This window comes from Pongo abelii, chromosome 15 (genome assembly GCF_028885655.2).
Source record: "Pongo abelii isolate AG06213 chromosome 15, NHGRI_mPonAbe1-v2.0_pri, whole genome shotgun sequence".
In the NCBI taxonomy this organism is placed as follows: Eukaryota; Metazoa; Chordata; class Mammalia; order Primates; family Hominidae; genus Pongo; species Pongo abelii.
The window spans coordinates 26,321,781-26,346,037 of NC_072000.2; the positions used below are offsets into that span (position 1 = coordinate 26,321,781).

The 24,257-nt window shown below is 46.9% G+C and overlaps 1 protein-coding gene across 9 annotated transcripts in view; it reads right to left on the reverse strand.

Annotated features, from left to right (window-relative positions):
- Positions 1-24,257, reverse strand: part of SLC7A7 (solute carrier family 7 member 7) — a 61,818-nt gene that overhangs the window by 21,186 nt on the left and 16,375 nt on the right. For 3 of the 9 annotated variants that reach the window (XM_063715121.1, XM_054529604.2, XM_054529602.2), the window contains 2 exons: positions 18,283-18,420; positions 15,860-16,400 (listed from right to left, as the gene is read on the reverse strand). In XM_063715121.1, coding sequence (XP_063571191.1) covers positions 15,860-16,358 — 499 coding nt within the window. In that variant the 5' untranslated portion in view covers positions 16,359-16,400; positions 18,283-18,420. 9 annotated transcript variants of the gene reach the window in all.

A 24,257-nucleotide genomic window follows, 5' to 3' on the forward strand; every position in this document is an offset into this window, starting at 1 on the left:
CCAAAGACAGCATGTGGAAGGTAAAGCTTTTAGAAATTAATAAGATGCATATGATATGAATATAACTTGCAGTAATAGATACTATTTTTAACTTACAACTGTGTGCCAGGTCACTATGTACTTACACCTATCTTCTAATTTAATCTGACAGAGAGTAAGTTTTATTATTTTTATTTTACACTTGAGAAAACTGAGGTCAGTCAGTGACTAGCTCCAAAGCCTATATCCATTCCACCACACCACATACCTCCCTAACTGTATGCAAGAATGTGAGACTGGGAGTGGGATTATCTCCCCCTGTGGTAATGGAGATGCCTAGAACTGCAGAGCACTGGGGCAGTCCACGAATTGCTCCAAGAAGTCAGAATAAGCAGCTTCAGGAGGTGCCATCTGCGCACCTCTCTGTTTGGGAAAAGCAACCATTTCTACTACCCTAGACAGGACAGTGAGGCTCCTTCAAAACTCAGAATTCCTTCACTCACTCATTCATTCATTCATTCATTAAGCTTATATTGAGTACCCACTGTGTTCCAGGCCCTGTGCAGGCTCTGAGATTAAGATCCAGTCTCCAGCCTTCACTGAAAAGTGGACATTGACAATTACAAGAATCAGGTGCTATGAAAGTCACTGAGAGGCAACCTATCCACCCACACCTCACTGGAGGAGTGAATGGGGTGCAGGCAAGCACCAGGAGCACTGTTATCTGGACTGAGTGCATGGAGGCTGGTGCTGGGATGGGGGAGGGGAAGCAATATTCCTGACAGAGAGGGCAAAACGTTATTACCCTGACAATGAAATCAGCAATGAATGAAGTCAACCACCCGTATAAAAAAACTTACTTAAGCAATAACCAGTAAATGATTTCAAGGTCTATTAGTAATACCAGACTATCTAGGGCTGTAGTTCAACAGCTCTAAAGGTAGACTATGTCTGCCAAAAGACTGCAAACAACTGGCAGGAGCAGAGACTCTGTGTTTGCTCTTTGGAAACTGTCATGGTTTGAATAGAAAAAGATGAGAATATGGTAGAAATATAGATCACATTTCTGTGAGGTAGGGACCCCATTCTATAGAAGAGAAAACTGAAGGCTGGGCACGGTGGCTCATGCCTGTAATCCCAGCAATTTGAGAGGCCGAGTCAGGTAGATCACCTGAGGTCGGGAGTTTCAGACCAGCCTGGCCAACATGGTGAAACCCCATCTCTACTAAAAATACAAAAAATTAGCCAGGCATAGTGGTGGGCGCCTGTAATCCCAGCTACTTGGGAGGCTGAGGCAGGAGAATCGCTTGAACCCAGGAGGCAGAGCTTGCAGTAAACTGAGATTATGCCATTGCACTCCAGACTGGGCAACAAGAGTGAAACTCCGTCAAAAAAAAAAAAAAAAAAAGAAGAAGAAGAAGAAGAAGGAGAAGGAGGAGAAGGAGAAGGAGAACAAGAGGAAACTGAAGCTAATAAATTTGACCTAGGATTGAGTGAATCCTGCCTGATTCCATGCTCTTCACCACCACGCACCAGTGCCTCCCAAAGGGATAAGGGTATCCCCTACACTGTTCAAGAAAAAGAAGTCTGACTCAGGGCACCCAATCATTACAGCCATGGAGAAGGCATCATTGTAGGGTAGAGATATTTCATCCAACTTTCCCAGAAACACACCTCAACCAACCTAAGGCAGGCTTAACTCTTTACATAAAATCGTCCCTCAACCTTGGTCCTTTCCTCTAACAACCACCCTCCGTGCTTTCAGAATCATTCATCTGAAGAGCATGTCTACATTCCTTCCCGTTCCTGGGTCTCTACAATGCAGTCTGAGATGTTGCAACTCTTTCCTCTTTCACCCTGCAAAAGTTTTCCTTTGACCCTCTGAGTTGCCAATTCCAAATGACATTTTATTCCTTATTTTAAGCTTAACAGCTCCTCCAGAAAGGCTATTTTTGAGTGTAAACCTGCCACCTCTGGTACGCTGCCCTTGCTCTGCGATCTCACCTCCCCACATTAAATACACTGCATTAGAACAGTGTACATATGTCTCTCCCACCCACGAGAGCTGTGTGAGGGCAGAGAGTGGATAACAGTTATCCTTGTACCCATGGGCATAGTCCTGAACTAGACACACAGTAACACTTAATACATTTTGCTGGGTGAATAAACGATATTTCTGAAACCTGATTTCACCCTCACTGCCCTGAAATTTCATTGCCTTAGGAGAAAGCCCACATGAAAAGCCACCAGTGACCTTCATATCAATAAATCCAATCAACTATACTCAATCTTTACCTAGCTTGACCTCTTAGCAGATTGGACACAGTTAGTCATTCATTCCTTCTCAATTCACTCCCTTCCACTCACCATCTTCCAGTTTTCCACCTATCTCTCTAGATGCTCCTTCTCCATCTTTTCACAAAATACCTATCCCTCAAATGTGAGTATTCCTCAGAATGCTTCTAAGCCCTTTTGTCCTCCCTTTCTACATCTTGTCCCAAGGTCATCTCATCTGTTCCTGTGGTTTCTTTTTCTTTTTTTTTTTCTTTTTTTTTTTTTTTTTGAGACAGAATCTTGCTCTGTCACCCCAGATGGAGTGCAGTGGCGCTATCTCGGCTCACTGCAACTTCTGCCGCAGGGTTCAAGCAATTCTCCTGCCTCAGCCTCCAGAGTAGCTGGGACTACAGGTGCACACCACCATGCCCAGCTAGTTTTTGTATTTTTAGTAGAGACAGGGTTTCGCCATGTTGGCCAGGCTGGTCTCGAACTCCTGGCCTCAAGTGATCAGCCTGCCTCAGCCTCCCAGAGTGTTGGGATTACAGGTGTGAACCACCGCCCTGGCCTGTTCCTATGGTTTCAATAACCATGTATACAATGATGACTCCCAAAGTATATTACCAGCCCAACTGTCATGATTCCAGATATATATGAATATTCAACCACCTACTGGACATTACCAAGCACATCAAACTCAACATGTCCAAAACTGATTCCATCAATTTCTCCCAAACCTACTGCACCTTCAGTGTTCCCCATACAAGTAACTGGCATCACCATCCACCCATTTATGCAAGCCAAAGACCTGGGCATGTTATTGTCATCAACAGCTTCCACTCATATCTACTCATAGTCCAAGTCTTAAGTCTCCCCATCCCCAAAACATGACTCTAGTCCAAGCCACCATCATTTCTCACTAGGATCATAGCAGCAGCTTCCCACCTGTCTCCCAGCTTTCAATCCTACATAGAAAAACTAATCTTTCTTAAACTCACAAATTCTAAAATCTAAATCACAAATGCCACTCTTCTGCTTTTAAAGGCCTTAAGAGTTTTTTCATTGCCTTAGAAGAAAGCCCACCAAACTCCTTAATATAGTTGGTGCAATAGATTGCAGTTTTCAAATATGCCTCAACATCTCCCATCCCATATTCCTTTCTTACAATGTGACTTTGACACTCTACCCATCAAGAGGCAGGGTCTGTACCCTCTTCTTGAAACTAGATGGTCTTCTGTGAATGCCTCTACCTATAGAGTATGACAGAATTGACACCATGCAGCTTCAGAGACTAGGTCATAAAGGCAATGCAACTTCCACTTTGGTTGCTAGAACACTCATTCTGGAAGCTTTCAGCTGCCTGCATAAGCAGTCTGACTGCCCACAAGTCACCATGCTGTGAGAAAGCTCAACACAGTCCATACAGAAAGACCACATGGAAAGGCTCTGACACAATTTGATAAGAGAAAGAAGGCCGGGCACGGTGGCTCACACCTGTAATCCTAACACTTTGGGAGGCCGAGGCAGGTAGATCACCTGAGGTCAGGAATTCAAGACTAACCTGGCCAACATGGCGAAACCCCGTCTCTACTAAAAATATAAAAATTAGCCGGGTGTGGTGGGGCATGCCTGTAATCCCAGCTACTCAGGAGGCTGAGGAAGGAGAATTGCTTGAATCTGAGAGGTGGAGGTTGCAGTGAGCCGAGATCGCGCCACTACACTCCAGCCTGCACAACCGGAGCAAGATTCCATCTCAAAAAAACAAAAAAAGAAAGAAAAAGAAGCCCAGATAGTCTGCAACTTCCTCAGCAACCCTTTTTCCAGCTCCTGTCACCATCTGACTGCAACCACATGAGGGACCCTGACCTAGAACTGTCCCACTAAGCCCTTCCCAAATTCCTAAGCCACAGAAATCATAAATAAAATGACTACTGTTTTAAGACACTACGTTTTAGACTATTTGTTATAGCACAATAATAACTATCACAGCTTATAAAGCTTTGAACAACCTATGCCTTGACCTCTATTTACCTCTGCAAGCCGACTCTCAGCCTTTCCTTCCTGAAATTCAACACTGCAGCCCACCCTGAACGCCTCTCAGTGCCTGAAAGGAGCACTTCTTGCATTTAGGTTTTCATACATTCTGTTCTTGCTACTTGGAACACTCCTCTTCTACTCTTGATTAATTCTTCTTCGCCATTCAGGTATCAGCTCAAACTTCTACAGGAATGGTTTCTAAACGCCTAGGTTAGGACTGGTCTCCTCCTGTGCCTTGTTCTACCTTGCAAATCACAACATCACAATCCATTAAAACCCTGTATCGGAGGCCAGGCACGGTGGCTCACGTCTGTAATCCCAGCACTTTGGGAGACCAAGGCAGGCGGATCACGAGGTCAAGAGATCAAGACCATCCTGGCCAACGTGGTGAAACCCCGTCTAAAAAATACAAAAATTAGCTGAGCATGGTGGTGCGAGCCTGTAGTCCCAGCTACTCAGGAGGAGACAGGAGAATCTCTTGAACCCGGGAAGCAGAGGTTGCAGTGAGCTGAGATTGCGCCACTGCACTCTAGCCTGGCGACAGAGCGAGACTCCGTCTCAAAAAAACAAAACAAAACAAAACAAAAATCCCTGTATCGGGTTGCCCATCCTGACCCCGGCATGCACCCATGCATGCAGTCACACACACACACACACACACACACACACACACACACAAAGTGCTCCAAAAAGACAGTGACAGTGCAGGGAACGTGGCAAGCTCTTCACAAATACTTGTTGAATGTTTACTCTCCAACCCTATCTCTTTCCTAAATTCCAAAGGGCATATCCGCCTACTATGCTACAAATAAATTCCAAATTCAATATGCCCCCATCCTCCTCCTCACAGTAAATGATATCACTGCCTACAAATTGTCTAAACCAGAAACTTCATCTCTTCATTCAAAGAATATTTATTGAGGGCCGGGCACGGTAGGTGGCTCACGCCTGTAATCCCAGCACTTTGGAAGGCCGAGGCAGGCAGATTATTTGAGTTCAGGAGTTCGAGACCAGCCTGGCCAACATGGTGAAACCCCATCTCTACTAAAAATACAAAAATTAGCCGGGCATGGTGATGTGTACCTGTAGTCCCAGCTACTCAGGACACTGAGGCAGGAGAATCCCTTGAACCCGGGAGGCAGAGGTTGCAGTGAGCCCAAGATCTTGCTACTCTACTCCAGCCTGGGCGACAGAGCAAGACACTGTCTCAAAACAACAACAAAAACAACCAAAAAAAAAAAAAAAGAATATTTATCAAGCTTCTCTGTTTCCTTGCTGGGGATACAGTGGATCATAGATAGGCACCGCTCTTCTGGCACAAAACTTACAAGATGGTGGATGTTTTCCTTGACACTTCCCTCTCCCTTTATACTTGACACCTTAATAGGTCTCATTGGTTATATTGATTATACCTTCTAAATTGCGCTCAGATCTATCCTTCCTTGTCTACCCCAACTGCCCCCACCCTAGTTCAGGTTTTTGTCATTTCCTGCCTGGATTGCTACAAGAGCTTCCTAATATTGTCTCTGCCTCCAGCCTTGTCCCCTAAGTTCCACCCCAGCTATATCACTCCCCTGTTTAAAGTCCTTTAATGGCTCCTCATATGCTTTGAATAAATTCTAAACCCCTACAAAGACATACCTTGCGTTCTAGCCCCTTGCCCATCTTGGTCCCCTCATATCCCACAATCCCCCATGCACCCCCACACCCCATACATTTTTTTCATCTTGTGCCTTTACATTGGCTTTCCCTGTGCCTAAAATGTCCTGCCCCCTTCTTTATTCAACATATAATTATTGAGCACCTAGCAGATACCAGGCACTGTTCTATGTGCTGGTGATTCAGCAGTGAGTAAAACAAAGTCCTTATTCACATATGTTTATATTCTAGAGGGAAAGAGAGACAAGTAAATGATGTGTTGAACACTGTTATAAAGAAAAAGAGGACAGGCACAGTGGCTCACGCCTGTAATCCCAGCATCTTGGGAGACCAAGGCGGGCAGATCGCCTGAGGTCAGGAGTTTGAGACCAGCCTGACTAATATGGTGAAACCCTGTCTCTGCTAAAAATACCAAAATTAGCCAGGCATAGTGGCAGTCGCCTGTAATCCCATCTACGCGGGAGGCTGATTGCAGTGAGCCGAGATCGTGCCATTGCACTCCAGCCTGGGCGACAGAGCGAGACACCATCTCAAAAAAAAAGAAAAAGAAAACAGGATGGGGAACTGAGAGTGACCATTTTAGATAGGATAGGTCTCTAGTAAGGTACTATTTTTGCAAACAGGTGAATGGAGTAAGGGAATAAGCTCTGCAGGCATCTGGAGACGTGCCTTCCTTGCAGAAGAAACAAACACAAAATCCCTGAGACATGTATATGCCAGGGAAATGCAGGAGCGGCAGGAAGGCCAGTGTAGCTGGAGCAGACAAAGTGAGGGCAAGAAGTCCAAGGTGAATCAAAGAAGTCAGGTGGAGTAGGGACACACAGGCCACGGTAGAAACGTGGGTGCTTCGGCCCAGCCTGAAGCACTTGCCACATATACATGTTTAAGTGACTATGTTTGCCTCGCTTCCCCACCACACTGTGCGTTCCCTGCAGGCAGGGGCTCCACCTTTCAGCTCCATGCTTTATAGAGCCCAACATGTTCAGAAAAAATTTCTCAAATTATTCAAACTTTCTTCTTTTGTTCCAATTCCATACCCTGCAAGCAACTTCCTGATTACTAGATTGGTTTCCCAGTTACTAGGGTACCAGGGAGGGGATGCCTTGATAGTGAAGACACACCTTCTGGTCATTAGAAATTACTCATGTGGGAAAGGATTCCCTATTTAATAAATGGTGCTGTGAGAACTGCCTAGCCATATGCAGAAAATTGAAACTGGACCCCTTCCTTATATCTTACACAAAAATTAACTCAAGATGGATTCAAGACTTAAATGTAAAACCCAAAACTATAAAAACCCTAGAAAAAAAATCTAGAGTTTTATAGCAATACCATTCAGGACATAGGTACGGGCAAATATTTCATGGCAAAAATACCAAAAGCAATTGCCACAAAAGCAAAAATCGACAAATGGGATCTTATTAAACTAAAGAGCTTCTGCACAGCAAAATAAATTATCATCAGAGGGAAGAGACAACCTCTACAGAATGGGAGAAAATTTTTGCAATCCATCCATCTGAAAAAGGGCTAATAACCAGAGTCTACAAGGAATTTAAACAAATTTACAAGAAAGAAACAAACAATCCCATTAAAAAGTGAGAAAAGGACATGAACAAACACTTCTCAAAGGAGGACATTCATGCAGCCAACAAACCATGAAAAAAAGCCCAACGTCACTGATTATTAGAGAAATGCAAATCAAAACCACAATGAGAAATCATCTCACGTCAGTCAGAATGGCAATTATTGAAAAGTCAAGAAACAGCCAGGCATGGTGGTTCACATCTGTAATCCCAGCACTTTGGGAGGCTGAGGCAGGTGGACCACCTGAGGTCGGGAGTTCAAGACCAGCCTGACCAACATGGAGAAACCCCGTCTCTAACAATACAAAATTAGCCAAATACAAAATTAGCCGGGCATGAGGGTGTACGCCTGTTATCCCAGCTACTCAGGAGGCTAAGGCAGGAGAATTCCTTGAACTTGGGAGGCGGAGGTTGCGTTGAGCCGAGATTGTGCCATTACACTCCAGCCTGGGCAACAAGAGTGAAACTTCATCTCAAAAAACAAAACAAACAAAAAAAAAAGGCAAGAAACAACAGATGCTGGCAAGGTTGCAAAGAAAAAGGAACGCCTGGCCAGGTGCAGTGGCTCACGCCTCTAATCCCAGCACTTTGGGAGGCCAAGGCAGGTGGACCACGAGGTCAGGAGTTCAAGACCAGCCTGGCCAAGATGGTGAAACTCCGTCTCTACTAAAAATACAAAAATTAGCCCGGTGTGGTGGTGGGCACCTGTAATCCCAGCTACTCAGAAGGCTGAGGCAGAGAATCACTTGAAACAAGGAGGCAGAGGTTGCAGTTAGCCAAGATCATGCCACTGCATTCCAGCCTAGGCGACAGAGCAAGACCCAAAAGAAAAAGAAAAAGAAAAAGAAAGGTACGGCAAGTAAGAAAATGTGGTACATATATATCACGGAATAGTATGCAGCCATAAAAAGGAATGAGATCGTGTCCTTTGCAGGGACATGGATGAAACTGGAAGCCATTATCCTCAGCAAACTAATGTAGGAACAGAAAACCAAACACCAAATGTTCTCACTTATAAGTGGGAGCTGAACGATGAGAACACGTGGACAAATGCGGGGGAAGAACAACACACACTGGGGCCTGTCGGTAGAGGTTGGTGGAGGGAGGGCATCAGGAATCATAGCTAATGGATGCTAGGCTTAATATCCAGGTGATGGGTTGATCTGTGCAGCAAACAATCATGGCACATGTCTACCTATGTAACAAAGCTGCACATCCTGCACATGTGCCCTGGAACTTAAAATAAAAGTGGAAGAAAAATTAAATAAATAAAAATTTTAAAAAAAGAAATTACCCATGTATGCTCATCAATAAACTGTACATACATCAAAGGCCAAGTGCGGTGGCTCAGGCCTGTAATCCCAGCACTTTGGGAGGCTGAGGCGGGCGGATCACGAGGTCAGGAGATCGAGACCCTGGGCAACATGGTGAAACCCCGTCTCTACTAAAAATACAAAAATTAGCTGGGTGTGGTGGCAGGAGCCTGTAATCCCAGCTACTCAGGAGGCTGAGGCAGGAGAATCGCTTGAACCTGGGATCTCAGCTCACTGCAACCTCCGCCTCCCGACATAGCGAGACTCTGTCTCAAAAAAAAAAAAAAAGCTGTACATACATCAGTAAGCTGGCATTCTCATTCACACATCAATCTCTTTTTTTTTTTTTTTGAGACGGAGTCTTGCTCTGTCGCCCAGGCTGGAATGCAGTGGTGCAATCTCGGCTCACTGCAACCTCCACCTCCCAGGTTCAAGTGATTCTCCTGCCTCAGCCTCCCACGTAGCTGGGATTACAGGCGCCCGCCACGAAGCCCGGCTAATTTTTTTGTGTTTTAGTAGAGACGGGGTTTCACCATATCAACCTCTTTTTTTAGATAAGCGTGACTCAACTGCTGGGAAAGTGACCCAATTCTGTGTCATGGCACCCAAAGAAGGCGCTGCCCATGGAAGGGCCACGTAAGCAGCCCGGCAGAAGACTCAGATGCCCTGCCTGCCTCACACTCAGCCCACCTTCCCTATTTTAGATGGCAGCCCCATCACCCACACCTGTCCAAGCTCAAATCTCTAGCTTCATGACTCTGAGAGCTTCCACATTCCCCATACCTAGAATATATGGGGAATGGGGTGTGCATGAAAGATTACGGGATATGAGAAGGCCAAAGCGGCGAAAGCACAAGGCACACCTTCCTAGGGATTTAGATTTTATCCTAAAGCATATGAGGAGCCACTGGAGGATTTTAAACAGGGAGCAACATACTAGGGTGAAAATCTATGGGCAAGGCTGGAGGCAGGGCTTCACCTGTGAGAGCTCCCCGACCCCTGGCAAAAAGTCCTTGAAAGTCCACTGTTAACTATTTCTTTTTTTTTTTTTTTTTTGAGACGGAGTCTCGCTCTGTCGCCCAGGCTAGAGTGCAGTGGCGCGATCTTGGCTCACTGCAAGCTCCGCTTCCCAGGTTCACGCCATTCTCCTGCCTCAGCCTCCCGAGTAGCTGGGAGTACAGGCTCCTGCCACCATGCCCGGCTAATTTTTTTTGTATTTTTAGTAGAGACGGGGTTTCACTGTGTTAGCCAGGATGGTTTCAATCTCCTGACCTCGAGATCCGCCAGCCTCAGCCTCCCAAAGTGCTGGGATTACAGGCGTGAGCCACCGCACTGGACCAACTATTGCTTTATTCATACCCTCATCTCTGTTCCTAAGGCCACTCCACAGTGCAGATATTCATCACCCTTCACATGGATTCAGGTTTCGGCTCCCTAAACCAGTCTCCCCACCTTCTGTCTCTTGCTCTTTCCAAAAACATTCTCCATGTGGCCACCAGAGTTCTCCTTTTAACTAAGTCTGATTATTTCACTAGTCCCCATATCCCCGCTTAAAATCAGTAGCTGTGTAGCTTTGTAGCTCCCACCTGTAATCCTAGCTACTCAGGAGGTAGGAAGATCACTTGAGGCCAGGAGTTGGAGGCCGCAGTGAGCTATGACTGCACCACTGCACTCCTGCCTGGGCGACAGAGCAAGAACCCCCCATCTCTAAAAATATAAAAATAAACAATAGCTTCCCCTTATCTTTTAGATAAAGTCCAACCTGATTATAAAACCCATCTCACCCAGGGCTGTCTCCTCGCCCTTCTCCCACCCCACATTCCAACCATACCAACAACCTGGAATTCTCTGAACATTCTGTGCCTTGCACCTCCCCACCTTTGCACATGCAGTCTCCTGTGTGAAAGGTCGCAGGAGACAGCTATATTTATTTTCAAAATTCAGCTCAGACTCCATGTTCTCTGTGATACCTTCCTAAGCTCTCCTTCCCTACAAAAATAAAGTTGTCCCATTTAGGTCGGGCGTGGTAGCTCATGCCTGTAGTCCCAGCAATTTGGGAGGCTGAGGCGGGCAGTTCACCTGAGGTTAGGAGTTCGAGACCAGCCTGGCCAACATGGTGAAACCCCGTCTCTACTGAAAACACAAAAATTAGCCGGGCGTGGTGGTGCACACCTGTAATCCCAGCTGCTCAGGAGGCTGGGGCAGGAGAATCGCTTAACTTGGGACATGGAGGTTGCGTGAGTGAGGCGAGATCACACCACTGCACTCCAGCCTGGGCGACAAGAGTGAAACTTCGTCTCAAAAAAAAAAAAAAAAAGTTGCCTCATTTGCTCTTATGGTGCCTCTATCAGTGCACAAATTATATTGCATGACAATTGTTTGTTAACATGTCTGTCTCCTTTCTGGACTATAAATTATTGAATGGCAAGGGCCAGACATCATTCTTCTTTGTTTTTCAGCACTAAGTAAAATATCTAGCACACACATAGCATGCCCTAATTAAATTTTTTCTAAGGGAGGGAACGTATGAAAGCTCTAAATTAAAGCCCTTCTCTTGCTAAATCTGAAGATTCTGCCTAAGTTCTCACTTAGGCTAATCAGAATGTCTTCATAGGTCCCAGCATCTGACTTGTGTCAGGTGCTTATTAAACAGTGCCTGAAGGCCAGGCACAATGGCTCACGCCCGTAATCCTAGCACTTTGGGAGGCCAAGGCAGGCAGATTGCTTGAGCCCAGGAGTTTGAGACCAGCCTGGGCAACATAGCAAGATCCCATCTCTATAAAAAGAATTAAAAAACAAAACCAAAACAGTGGCTGAAGGAATAAACCCATGAATCATATGTCACTAAATTCTTAGTCTTGGTTGCCCTTCTGAACCTTCTTTAGATCTCTATGTTCCTCTGAAGTTATTAAAGATAGAACAAAGTCCGGATATTATCTATGCAGTAATATCTCATTTATCTAACCATAACTACTCAGATGAAGCCAAGAAGCAGGAAGAGGAACAGGACTACAAGTGGCCAAGAAAGACAGTAATTTTAAACATAATACCTTATACTTGAGTCATAATTCATGGTTTTCACTGAACCTCATTCCATTCTCACAACAGCCTGGAATTAAACAGTCAGTGCACCTGGCTCAAGGTCACATAGCTATTGAGCCCAACCTCAAACACAAGTGTGTGCACAAGCGGTGTGCACCTTTCACTCTATCAGAGAAATCTCAAATGTGTGTCACACATGTGTGCACAAAACTCTACGCGTTTTACTCACTGAAGAGCTCTGCATACGAACCATAACTGCGGCTACTTTGCATGTATTCTTTTTGTTTTGTTTTGTTTTGTTTTGTCTTTTGAGACAGAGTCTCACTCTGTGGCCCAGGCTGGAGTGCAATAGCATGATCTCGGCTCACTGCAACCTCTGCTTCCTGGGTTCAAGCGTTCCTCCTGTGTCAGCCTCCCCAGTAGCTGGGATTATAGGCACCCACCACCACACCCAGCTTTTTTTTTTTCTTTTGAGACAGAGTCTCGCTCTGTCACCCAGGCTGGCGTGCAATGGCGCAATCTCTGCTCACTGCAACCTCTGCCTCCCGGGTTCAAGCGATTTTCCTGCCTCAGCCTCTCGAGTAGCACGCACCACCACACCCAGCTAATTTTTTGCGTTTTTAGTAGAGACGGGGTTTCACCATATTGGCCAGGATGATCTTGATCTCTTGACCTCGTGATCCACCCATCTCGGCCTCCCAAAGTGCTGGGATTACAGGCGTGAGCCACCATGCCCGGCCTTTTTTGTATTTTTAGTAGAGAGGGGGTTTCATGATCCGCCCGCCTTAGCTTCCCAAAGTGCTGGGATTACAGGCATGAGCCACTGCACCCGGCCTTTGCATGTATTCTTACGAGGATGTACAGGCACATGAATGTGTACATGGGTGAATGAGAGTTTGAACATGTATGTCTCTATACCCAAATTAGAAGCAGAAAACTGGCCAGGTGCAGTGGCTGTGAAATCCCATCTCTTCTAAAAATACAAAAAATTAGCTTGGCATGGTGGCAGGCTCCTGTAATCCCAGCTACTTGGGAGGCCGAGGCAAGAGAATCGCTGGAACCTGGGAGGGAGAAGTTGCAGTGAGCTGAGATTGCACCATTGCACTCCAGCCTGGGCAACAAGAGCGAAACTCTGTCTCAAAAAAAAAAGCAGCAGCAGAAAATTAAAAAGGGTTGACTGGCAGAGGTAGGCACAATGCCAGAATCGAGGAACAAGAGCTGTCAGAAATGTCACAGACAAAGATAGTTAAAATAATAGAATTCTAAGGCCGGGAAGGTGGCCCATGCCTGTAATACCAGCACTTTGGGAGGCCGAGGTGGGCAGATTACCTGAGGTCAGGAGTTCGAGACCAGCCTGACCAACATGGAGAAACCCCGTTTCTACTAAAAATACAAAATTAGCTGGGCATGCTAGCATGCCTGTAATCCCAGCTACATGGGAGGCTGAGGCAGGAGAATCACTTGAACCTGGGAGGCGGAGGTTAAGGTGAGCCAAGATCGCGCCATTGCATTCCAGCCTGGGCAACAAGAGCGAAACTCCATCTCAAAAAAAATAGAATTCTGGTATTTTAAAGAAATGCAGCCATCTTAGAAATATTACTTAGATGAAATGATCCTTCTCTGCACATGATATAATTAACCATATGCCCACATTTGAGGGTGCTCCAAGACCAATAGATCCTAAAATTAATTTCACCAGTAAGCAACCTACCAGATCATCTGCAAGTAATGCAAGAGAAATCACAGATCACATTTAAGACCTCAGTGAAGGCCAGGCACTATGGCTCATGTCTGTAATCCCAGCATTTTGGGGGCCAAGGTGGGTGGATCACCTGGGGTCGGAAGTTCAAGACCAGCCTGACCAACATGGAGAAACCCTGTCTCTAATAAAAATACAAAAATTAGCCAGGCGTGGTGGCCCATGCCTGTAATCCCAGCTACTTGAGAGGCTGAGGCAGGAGAATCACTTGAACCCGGGAGGCGGAGGTTGTGGTGAGCCGAGATTGCGCCATTGCACTCCAGCCTGGGCAACAAGAGTGAAACTCCGTCTCGAAAAACAAAAAAAAAAAAAACCTCAGTGAAAACCCCCTTCTTGCAACACAAAGCAGTGCCTTCCACCCCTCCCTGACTGTTGCCGTGTATGACAAACATCCCATATGCAGAGATGAGTCCAGGCCAGACACAAGGACACACAAAACACAGAAGGACCCCCACAGAAGACAGCCAGTTCTCTACACAACAGTAAAATCAGGGAAGCTGGAAAGGAAGTTGAGGAGTGAATGGGGCAATACAGAAATTGAAAGAAAAAAGGACACAAACTGATTGGAGAGCAGTGAGCCAATGAGCAATTGCACCTGGTGCAAAATTCCTGTGCCCCAACTGCTAGAGCAGCTGCCCCTCAAACTGACAGAATGTCTGAGCTTCTTCACAGTTGCGGGGTGGAAGGCATCTCTAAGGTCCTAGGCTCTCCCAGGTTGGAAGGGCATTTTTCAAGAATAGAGGCATCTGAGGGATGGGGCTATGGAGAATCATCATCTCAGCACCTCCAATGGCTTTACTGAAGGTACAGATTTAAATAATGTTTTGTTTATGAGATGGAGAAAAAGCCAAGGTGGACTGAAATGACAGTATTAAAAATCTAGCCCACAGAGGCCGGGTGCAGTGGCTCACGCCTGTGATCCCAACACTTTGGGAAGCCAAGGCAGGTAGATCACTTGAGGTCAGGAGTTCAAGTCCAGCCTGGCCAACACAGTGAAACCCTGTCTCCATCAAAAATACAAAAAAATTAGCTAGGCATGGTGGCACATGCCTGTAATCCCAGCTACCAGGGAGGCTGAGGCAGGAGAATCACTTGAACCCAGAAGATGGAGGTTGCAGTGAGCTGAGATTGCGCCACTCAAGCCTGGGTGACAGAGTGACTCTATCTCAACCAAAAAAAAAAAGGAAGAATCTAGCCTACAGAAATACTCATGCAGCTGCAAAAGGGTATCCACTAGAGCATTATCTGTAAGACTGAGAAACTGAAACCAACGTACATGGCCATTAACAGAGGACTAGCTAGATAAATAAACTACTATGCATCCTTAAAATTAATATGAAATAATATGAAGCATTTTTTAAAAAGTAGATCTGTAAGTAGAAAAGAATGTCACTGATAATGCTAGAGGAAAAGCACACTGTAGAATTATATGTAGACTAGTATGATCTCATTTTTGTAAAAGAACAAAACTACACCACTTTTTTTTTTTTTTTTTTTTGAGATAGAATCTCACTCTGTTGCCCAGGCTAGAGTGCAGTGGTGCAGTCTTGGCTCACCGCAACCTCTGCCTCCCAGGTTCAAGTGATTCTTCTGCCTCAGCCTCCCAGATAGCTGGGATTACAGGCGCCTGCCACCACACCCAGCTAATTTTTGTATTTTTAGTAGAGATGGGGTTTCACCATGTTGGCCAGGCTAGTCTCGAACTCCTGACCTCAGGTGATCTGCCCACTTCAGCCTCCCAAAGTGCTGGGATTACAGGCATAAGCCACCACACCCTGCCAAAACTACATCTCTTGAAGGAACAAGAAAAAAAAAAAAATCAGTGTGCCTGTGGTCCCTGCTACTCAGGAGGCTGAGGCAGGAGGATAGCTTGAGCCTAGAAGTTCGAGGCTGAAGTGAGGTATAATCACACCACTGCACTCCAGTCCGGGTGACAGAGCAAAATACCTGTCTCTTTAAAAAAAAAAAAAAAAAATCAGGAAGAATATGCAAACTGCTAATAGTGCTTACTGTGAGAAGCTGGGGAAAAGGTGAGTGTTTTTGCACTACACTGTGGTACTGTTTGAATTTTCACACAAAGCATACATTAACTATATATATATATATGTTGTCAGAGACATTCCTTTCTATCTCCTTCTTACTCCCAGACTGCACTCACATCCCAGCCTCTGTCCAGCCCTCCACCCACCATCTCCTGCCCCAGCCCCACTTACAGATGCAGGCAGCAGCCAGCAGGCGGCTGGCAGCATAAGGGGCGAAGCAGCTCGGGAAGAGAGGCTGTACCATGTAGTTGGCAAAGGTGATGGCAATGATGGCCTGGCTGGTGGGCTCAATGATGAGCAGGGAGGTCCAGAGTCTGATGAAAGCAAGGAATCCTCCAAAGGCCTCCAGGATATAGGCATAGCTGGCCCCAGATTTCTTAATGGTGGTGCCCAGTTCCGCATAACAAAGGGCCCCAAAGACGGAGAAGAGGCCCCCGACAGCCCAGATGACCAGAGAGAAACCAAAGGAGGCACTGTATATGAGCACACCCTTGGGGGAAACAAAGATGCCCGAGCCAATCATGTTCCCCACAATCAGGCACACGCCGTTAAGCAGTGAGATCTCCTTCTTCAGCTTTACCTGCTCCGGCCCTGGGCTGGCCCCATCACCCAAAGGGGAGGTTTCCACCTCAGGCTGGGAGGCCACTTCATACTCAGTGCTGTCAACCATGGTGGAGGAGAGGAAACCCTTCACCAGCTTTCTGGCATTGCCCTTTAAGGAAGAAAGATGATGCTATATATTAGGTGGTTGGCAATTACACAGAACCTCTACCCGCCTCCAACACAGGGTAATATGGGCAGCTCACCAACCACTGCGGAGACCTCCAAATAACCTTTTCTCCAGCTCACTCATCAAAACAACCCCAACTTGAATATTTATCTATCTATTTATTTCTTTATTTCTTTATTGACAAAGTTTCGCTCTGTAGCCCAGGCTGGAGTGCAATGGTGCAATCTCGGCTCGGCTCACTGCAACCTCAGCCTCCCGGGTTCAAGCGCTTCTCTTGCCTCAGCCTCCCAAGTAGCTGGGATTACAGGCACCTGCCACCACACCTGGCTAATTTTCTTTCTTTTTTTTTTTTTTTTTTTGAGATGGAGTTTTGCTCTTGTTGCCCAGGCTGGAGCGCAATGGCGCGATCTCAGCTCACCGCAACCTCCACCTCCTGGGTTCAAGTGATTCTCCTGCCTCAGCCTCCCGAGTAGCTGGGATTACAGGCATGCACCACCACACCCAGCTAATTTTGTATTTTTAGTAGAGACGGGGTTTCTCCATGTTGGTCAGGCTGGTCTCAAACTCCCGACCTCAGGTTATCCGCCTGCCTCGGCCTCCCAAAGTGCTGGGATTACAGGCGTGAGCCACCTTGCCCGGCCTCCAACTTGAATTTTTAAGAGAAAGCACTCATTCGCCAGAAAGGATCTGTCTCTCATCATTAGGAAATTGCTGCCCACCCAACTCTCCAAATAGAGAACTAAATCTTGGGCTGGGCGCGATGGCTCACGTCTGTAATCCCAGCACTTTGGGAGGCCAAGGCGGGCAGATCACCTAAAGTCGGGAGTTCGAGACCAGCCTGACCAACATTTAGAAACCCAGTCTCTACTAAAAATACAAAAATTAGCCATGCGTGGTGGCACATGCCTGTAATCCCAGCTGCTTGGGAGGCTGAGTCAGGAGAATCACTTGAGTCCGGGAGGCGGAGGTTGTGGTAAGCCAAGATCAGGCCATTGCACTCCAGCCTGGGTGACAAGAGCAAAACTCTGTCTCAAAAAAAAAAACAAAATCTAAAACAAAACACTAAATGTTGGTTCTCTCTGAGCCTGCTATAATACAAGACAGGCATGGGGGCAGTGTGGTGGCTCCCAGAAAATAACTATAATGGCTTGACCCCGAGTTTTCAGCCTTATCCAAAACCCGTCTTCCCTCCAATTTCAGCTTCAGGGATCACCTGTGCTGAGATACAACATTAGGACCCAACCTTATGAGCAGCTAATCTGTGGGAGCGCCTGATGACACTGCTCTTTTCCCCAAGGACTCTACATCTGCCAAACCTAAAGGCTTCAGAAATCTGCCGGAAACCCACAACCATCCTCCTGCCCAAAGAGCATCCCTTAACCCTTAGCTGGAGTCTTCAGCCCTGGCAAAGCCCAAATAGACCCACCTCACCCTGAAACAAGACAGGCTATTCTCTTTTGCTTGCTTTTCCTTTCCCATTCTCTGGTATTCCAAGCCTCCTGCTATCAGATCCCTCACATCAGCATCGTTGAATCACCCAAAAAAAGTATGAATGAGAGAAGGGCGATCCAATGTACAACAAAACCTAGAGATGATTGGAGGCAGCTGATGGCCACTCCCTACCCCAGAGCTGCTGCTGGAGAGATACCACCCTGAGCCAAGGCAGGGAGACAGCTGCAGCCAGGCAGCACATGCTGGAAAACACCGAGCACGAGACAGCTGAGAGGAAAACGGGAGAGGCTAGTCAAGCAATGGAGAGATATTAGGGTGAGAGGCACTTGGGAGAAGAAGCAATTAGACACTGCACGGCAGCAAAGAGGAGGGTTAGCAAGGTGAGTGGAGACGAGAAGAGGGTGAAACGCACACTCACTCCTTGGTCCTGGATATAAGCAGGTTCTCACGGCAGTGCCAGCAGCAGTCAGAGAGAGAAGTGCCTTCCAGGATCTGTGGTCTGATGCTCCTCCTTCCCAGCCAGCAGTAAAAGGGAAGACCAGACAAATGCCTATGGATTTAAGCAAGAAGGGTGGAGGAGGTGAGGCAGCCCACAAAGGAAGGACTGAGGGAGGGGGAAAGGAGTATTAAGCAACCATCTGGGTCCAAGGTTCACTGGCCCTTCACATCTGCAAAAGGGGCAGCTAGGAGCTCTTGGCTCAGCACTTTCTGTGATAAGAAGGTGCTCTCTCAGGAATCTCCTTTGTCAGCTCTGCTCTGGGACCAGGGGCCCAGAAGAAAGGACAGTCAGCTGGGTGCAGTATCTGTAGCCCTGGGGAAACTGTCCCAGAGCAAGTTAGCTGAGGACAGGACAGTAGCCGGGAAGGAATACACAGTACTCTCTCTCTCTGTGTCCTCCATGCCCCACCCTAGCCTCTCTTCTCTCTCACCCCAAGCATTTAAGAAAGGGAGGAAGGTTGCACAGTGTGACACAAAGGCTTGTTCCCATGCTGAGATTACAGGAAGTGTAAGAGCAGTCTCTACACCATGTGACTGGGCATTCTAAGAGAACTCTGCACACTTCCCCGTGCAAAGAAAGACTGGGGGGTTGCCTCCACGCCTGGGCCACTGCCCCAAAGTCTGAATCTCAGACTACTTCAAAAGAAACACAGTCAAGAGATCAAACATCTGACTGCATCCCCACCAGACCCATGTGCCTTTTCATTCTTGACAAAACATACCAAGATATTTGGGATAAGCATAAATTCCTATAAACACCTTCCTCAAATATAAGTTTACTCCACTTTCCTAAAAAATATGAGGAAATCAGGCCGGGCACGGTGGCTCATGCCTGTAATCCCAGCACTTTGGGAGGCCGAGGCAGGCGGATCACAAGGTCAGGAGATCAAGACCATCCTGGCTAACATGGTGAAAACTCGTCTCTACTAAAAATACAAAAAAATAAAAATTAGCCAGGCGTGGTGGCAGGCGCCTGTAGTCCCAGCTACTCGGGAGGCTGAGGCAGGAGAATGAGGAGAATGGCATGAACCTGGGAGGCAGAGCTTGCAGTGAGCCGAGATTAGGCCACTGCACTCCAGCCTGAGCAACACAGCAAGACTCCGTCTCAAAAAAAAAAAAATTAAAAAAGAATATGAGGAAATCAGATTTCACTGAATTCTGTTGGACAGACAGGCCCAGAACAGGCAGAGGAAGCTGAGCATTTTTTCGAAATCACATAGTTTATGCTATCTTTATTATTTACTTTAAATCTGGTATTCTGAGTCTCTTTCACCAACAGAAATAGACCCTATCCATTCTGAAATCCAACCGTCTGTTTCTTCTCATATCTGTTCTAATCCTCTTTGGTTATTCTACAAACAGAGAATAGAGATCTAAATATCTCTGGGAGATATCTCTACCATACATCTTCCCATGCTAGCTCTTCAAACTTTTAATTTAATCTAGGAGGAGGATTCTGGTGTGAGTGTTCCCAGAGATCATGCTTCTCCCATGACAGGCTCACAATGATCTGAAATCCTTCTGGAGGAGACTCTCCTTTTCTCCGAAATGCTCCTGTAATAATAATTGCTATCACTTATTGAGCACTTACTGGGCCAGGCACACTGCTAAGGACTTAAGCATATTATCTCATGGAACCACCAGAGCTCACACACTCTTAATCACACAAGCATACTATCTCTCCATCTCCCCATCCCCCTGGCCTGCCTTAGTCTCTAGGCCTTCCTTTTATTTTATTTTATTTTTTATTTATTTATTTTCTTTTTTTGAGACAGAGTCTCACTCTGTCCCCCAGGCTGGAGTGCAGTGGCACGATCTTGACTCAGTGCAACCTCCACCACCTCCTGGTTCAAGCAATTCTCATGCATCAGCCTCCTGAGTAACTAGGATTACACCTGGCTAATTTTTGTGTTTTTATTTTGGTATTTTTATTTTATTTTATTTTATTTATTTTGAGACAGACACTCTGTCGCCCAGGCTGGAGTGTAGTGGTGCAATCTCGGTTCACTGCAACCTCCACCTCCTGGGTTCAAGCAATTCTCCTGCCTCAGCCTCCCGAGTAGCTGGGATTACAGGTGCACACCACCACGCCCAGCTAATCTTTTGTGTTTTTAGTAGAGTCGAGGTTTCACCATATTGACCAGGATGGTCTTAAACTCCTAAACTCAGGCAATCCACCCACCTCGGCCTCCCCAAGTGCTAGGATTACAGGCATGAGCCATCGTGCCCAGCCTAATTTTTGTATTTTTAGTAGAGACGAGGTTTCGCCATGTTGGCCAAGCCGGTCTTGAACTCCTGGCCTCAACTGATCCACCTGCTTCTGCCTCCCAAAGTGATGGGATTACAGGCGTGAGCCACCGGTGCCACCTTAGACCTTGCTTTTGGACAGGAATTATCTACATTAATTACCTGGGGGAAGATGTAAGCAGACTAGATTAAAAAGAAAGAAAGTCTTTGTCATCCTTCAGTCGATAGCCTAGACAAAAGGCTCCAACAAAGTTTGTTAATCTCCTTCCTGGCTGCCCCTCCCCTTTCTCATTCTTTGCAGGGATAAGAGGTGATTACAAGTCCTCTTGGCAATGCTGCTATTGCTAGGGTGCCCACTTCTAAAGCAAACAAAAAAAATACAAACACATCATCACGCCTGCCCTTTTAAGACCAAATTCACTGGCACCAAGGGGTGGGCATGTGTCCTAATATGACGTAAAAGAAAGGAAGGAAGGAGGGACAAAGGAAGGGAAAACTGTGAGGGAGAATGGAGAGAGAAGTGTACAGGGTTTCATTCCTGACTGGTAGCATCTGAAAAGTGAAGTCCTGTCTGTGGAATTTTGAGACAGAAATCTGCTGGGGGTAAAACCCACACTCCAGCAAACAGCACGCTCTAGTGGTAGCACCAGGAAGTGCTAGTGGACTCTAACCTACTTCAGTCTGCCCATGCACACTAGGCAAGGGAGGCTGCCATGCATAGAGAACATGAAGACCCCTCTTTTCTCAACCACTACCTAGCACCCTGGACAAGAAGGCACCATCTTTGGCAGCTCACATTTCTCTCTGAGACCCTGGGTCTTACGGTAATGCTTCCATCATTCAGGCAGCCCCACCATTCAGGCAACCTGGGACCAGCAACACTCCTAGGCTCTCCCAAAGGGGCTCTTCTACCCCAGGTTTTTTTTTTTTTTTGGTTTTTGGGTTTTGGGGGTTTTTTTCCCCGAGACGGAGTTTTGCTTTGTCCGCCAGGCTGGAGTGCAGCGGCACAATCTCTGCTCACTGCAACCTCCGCCTCCCGGGTTCTCCTGCCTCAGCCTCCCGAGTAGCTGGGATTACAGGTGCCTGCCACCGCGCCCAGCTAATTTTTGTATTTTTAGTAGAGATGGGGTTTCACCATGCTGGCCAGCCTGGTCTCGAACTCCTGACCTCGTGATCCTCCCACCTCAGCCTCCCAAAGTGCTGGGATTAAAGGTGTGAGCCACCGCGCCCAGCCCACCCCTGGTTTTACATGAGAAACCCCATAAGATAACAGCAGCCCTTGTTGCCTTTCCCTGTCTGAGATGCATTCATCTCTGAACACCCAGTGAAGACTACAGGACAACAACACTCATCCTACAGCCTGTGGAAGAAATTTGATTCAGAAACTGGCAGCAGGGCCTCCAGTATGCAGTGCCGGGCAGAACAGCCAATGGAGCCCCTCACCCTAACCTCACCCTCGAATGGCAACACCAAACACACTTCCTCCAGGAACTAGCACATAATTCAGGGTCTTGGCTCCTCAGCCAAGCTCAGGGAACTACTGTAAGAACACACTTTCTCTCCCAGAGACCCCATGTCCTGCCTGCCTGGCTCCAATCAGTCTGTGCTGCCTCCCCTAACAACAGAAACAGAAAACAGATACACTCTGGTATGACTAGATTTCCCCATCACTCCAAGCTAGAAGCTCAGCTCCTCCCTCCCCAGTTCTCTGTTTGTTTTTCTATCTTCCACTGTGGCTAAGACAGTCTCTTTAAAAAAAAAAAAAAAGTGAAACAAAAAAGAAATTGTTTACTCCTGTGCCCAGGGCTTCCATTAAGGAAGGGCTGAAGTCTCTGGGCAGAAGGTTCAGCCCAGGGAGGGACAGGGCTGGGATCAAGAAACAGGAGGCTCTTGGGTCTCCATTCAGCCAATTTTTAGGACTCCATCCTCCTCCTGCACTTCCTCTCTCGCCCACTGTCCCTCCTCTCCCACCTCTTACCTGTCCAGTGACCTTTGGGCAGGTGCGGGGAGGAGGGACTACCAGTTGAGTCAGGGGAGAAGAGAAGGTGCTAGTTAGGAGAACCAAGGGTATGGCTCACGCTGCAGCAGCTGTTGACTCTGAGGAGCAGAAAAAGCAGAGGGTAACGGGGACTGAAATGGAAAACAGGAAAACACATGTGTGACTCTGGCCGGCAGCGGGGAGGGGCCAGGGGGCGGGCTGGAGCTGGGACTGCCTGGTCAGACCCAGAGCACCTCAGTGCCTGCCAGCCTCCAGGCACCTTCTCTACTACACTGGCACCAAATACCTGAGTCTCAGCTCCTTCTCCTCCCTACCTCAGCCCCACCCCCCTCTTCCTTGTTGCCCTACATTTACTGAGCACTTAAGCTTTCCCCTCCATTGACAGTGACCTCTGATGCCTCTTGCAACTCCACTCATCCCATTTCCTACTCATCTCCCACTCGTGTACTATCCTTAGTCCTGCAGAGGGGATATGATCCCATGGTTAGGGGAAGGAAACTCTGCAGTCCCATCTCAAGAGTGTCAGTGCCATTTCAGCCCCTAAAGCAAGCCAAGGGGAGGTAATGCAAGCCAAGGAAGACCACTTATAGGGGGACAGCCAAGCACACATTTAGACACCAAGCAAGCTCACTCACAGCTGAGATCTCTAATTGGTTCAGGTGATATCAATGTGTGTCGCCAGGTAAGAGCCAACTGGGCAGTGGCACCCTGGGCAGACTAATGAGTTGGCATCCATTCAGACCAGTTTTATTTAAACATCTGTCGAATGTTTACTTAGCAGAGGTGGGGGAAATGTCAATTTTCCTGGAATACAAATTGTGTAAGCCTTTTTATATTCAAAATTAGAAATTATTACACATCAGCCAGGCGCGGTGGCTCACGCCTGTAATCCCAGCACTTTGGGAGGCCAAGGCGGGCAGATCACAAGGTCAGGAGTTTGAGACCAGTCTGGCCAACATAGTGAAACCCCGTCTCTACTAAATATACAAAAATTAGCCAGGCGTGGTGGCGGGCGCCTGTAATCACAGCTATTTGGGAGGCTGAGGCAGGAGAATCGCTTGAACCCGGGAGGCGGAGGTTGCAGTGAGCACTCCAGTCCAAAAAAAAAAAAAAAAAAGAAATTATTACATATCTTCATCACATGCAATCTTCTGAAGCAAACAACTTCTTGGTAAGCATAGTAAACCACTTAAAATGTAGATAATAGTATAAATCTCTTGCCCTCAGGGAGCAGCACTTCACAGTGCATCATGAATTTTTGGAATTACAACTGTGACTAATGCCTTTAAGCAACTGTCAGCTGGCTGGGCCCAGGGCTACACCCTGCAATTTGCACCTGTCTGTTGCAAAATTACTCCAGACACAAGCAGTCCAGGTAAGGAGTTGTCAATAAGTCTATGTCACTGGATGAAAGCCAACTCATATTTCACCAAGACACAGAAATCATAGTACACTGGCACCAAATACCTGAATTATTCCAAAGATATTTTAGTGTCCTTTAGACATTCTCAGCCTGCTACCCAACTTGCCGGCCCCTTAATTGCACTCTGGGGTCGGGTCCAAGTTGTGAGGGAAGTCCTAGGAAGAGAGAAGCTGTCCTTGTCTGCATGGGCCTCCCTGCTGTCTTCCTCACTCCACTCCAG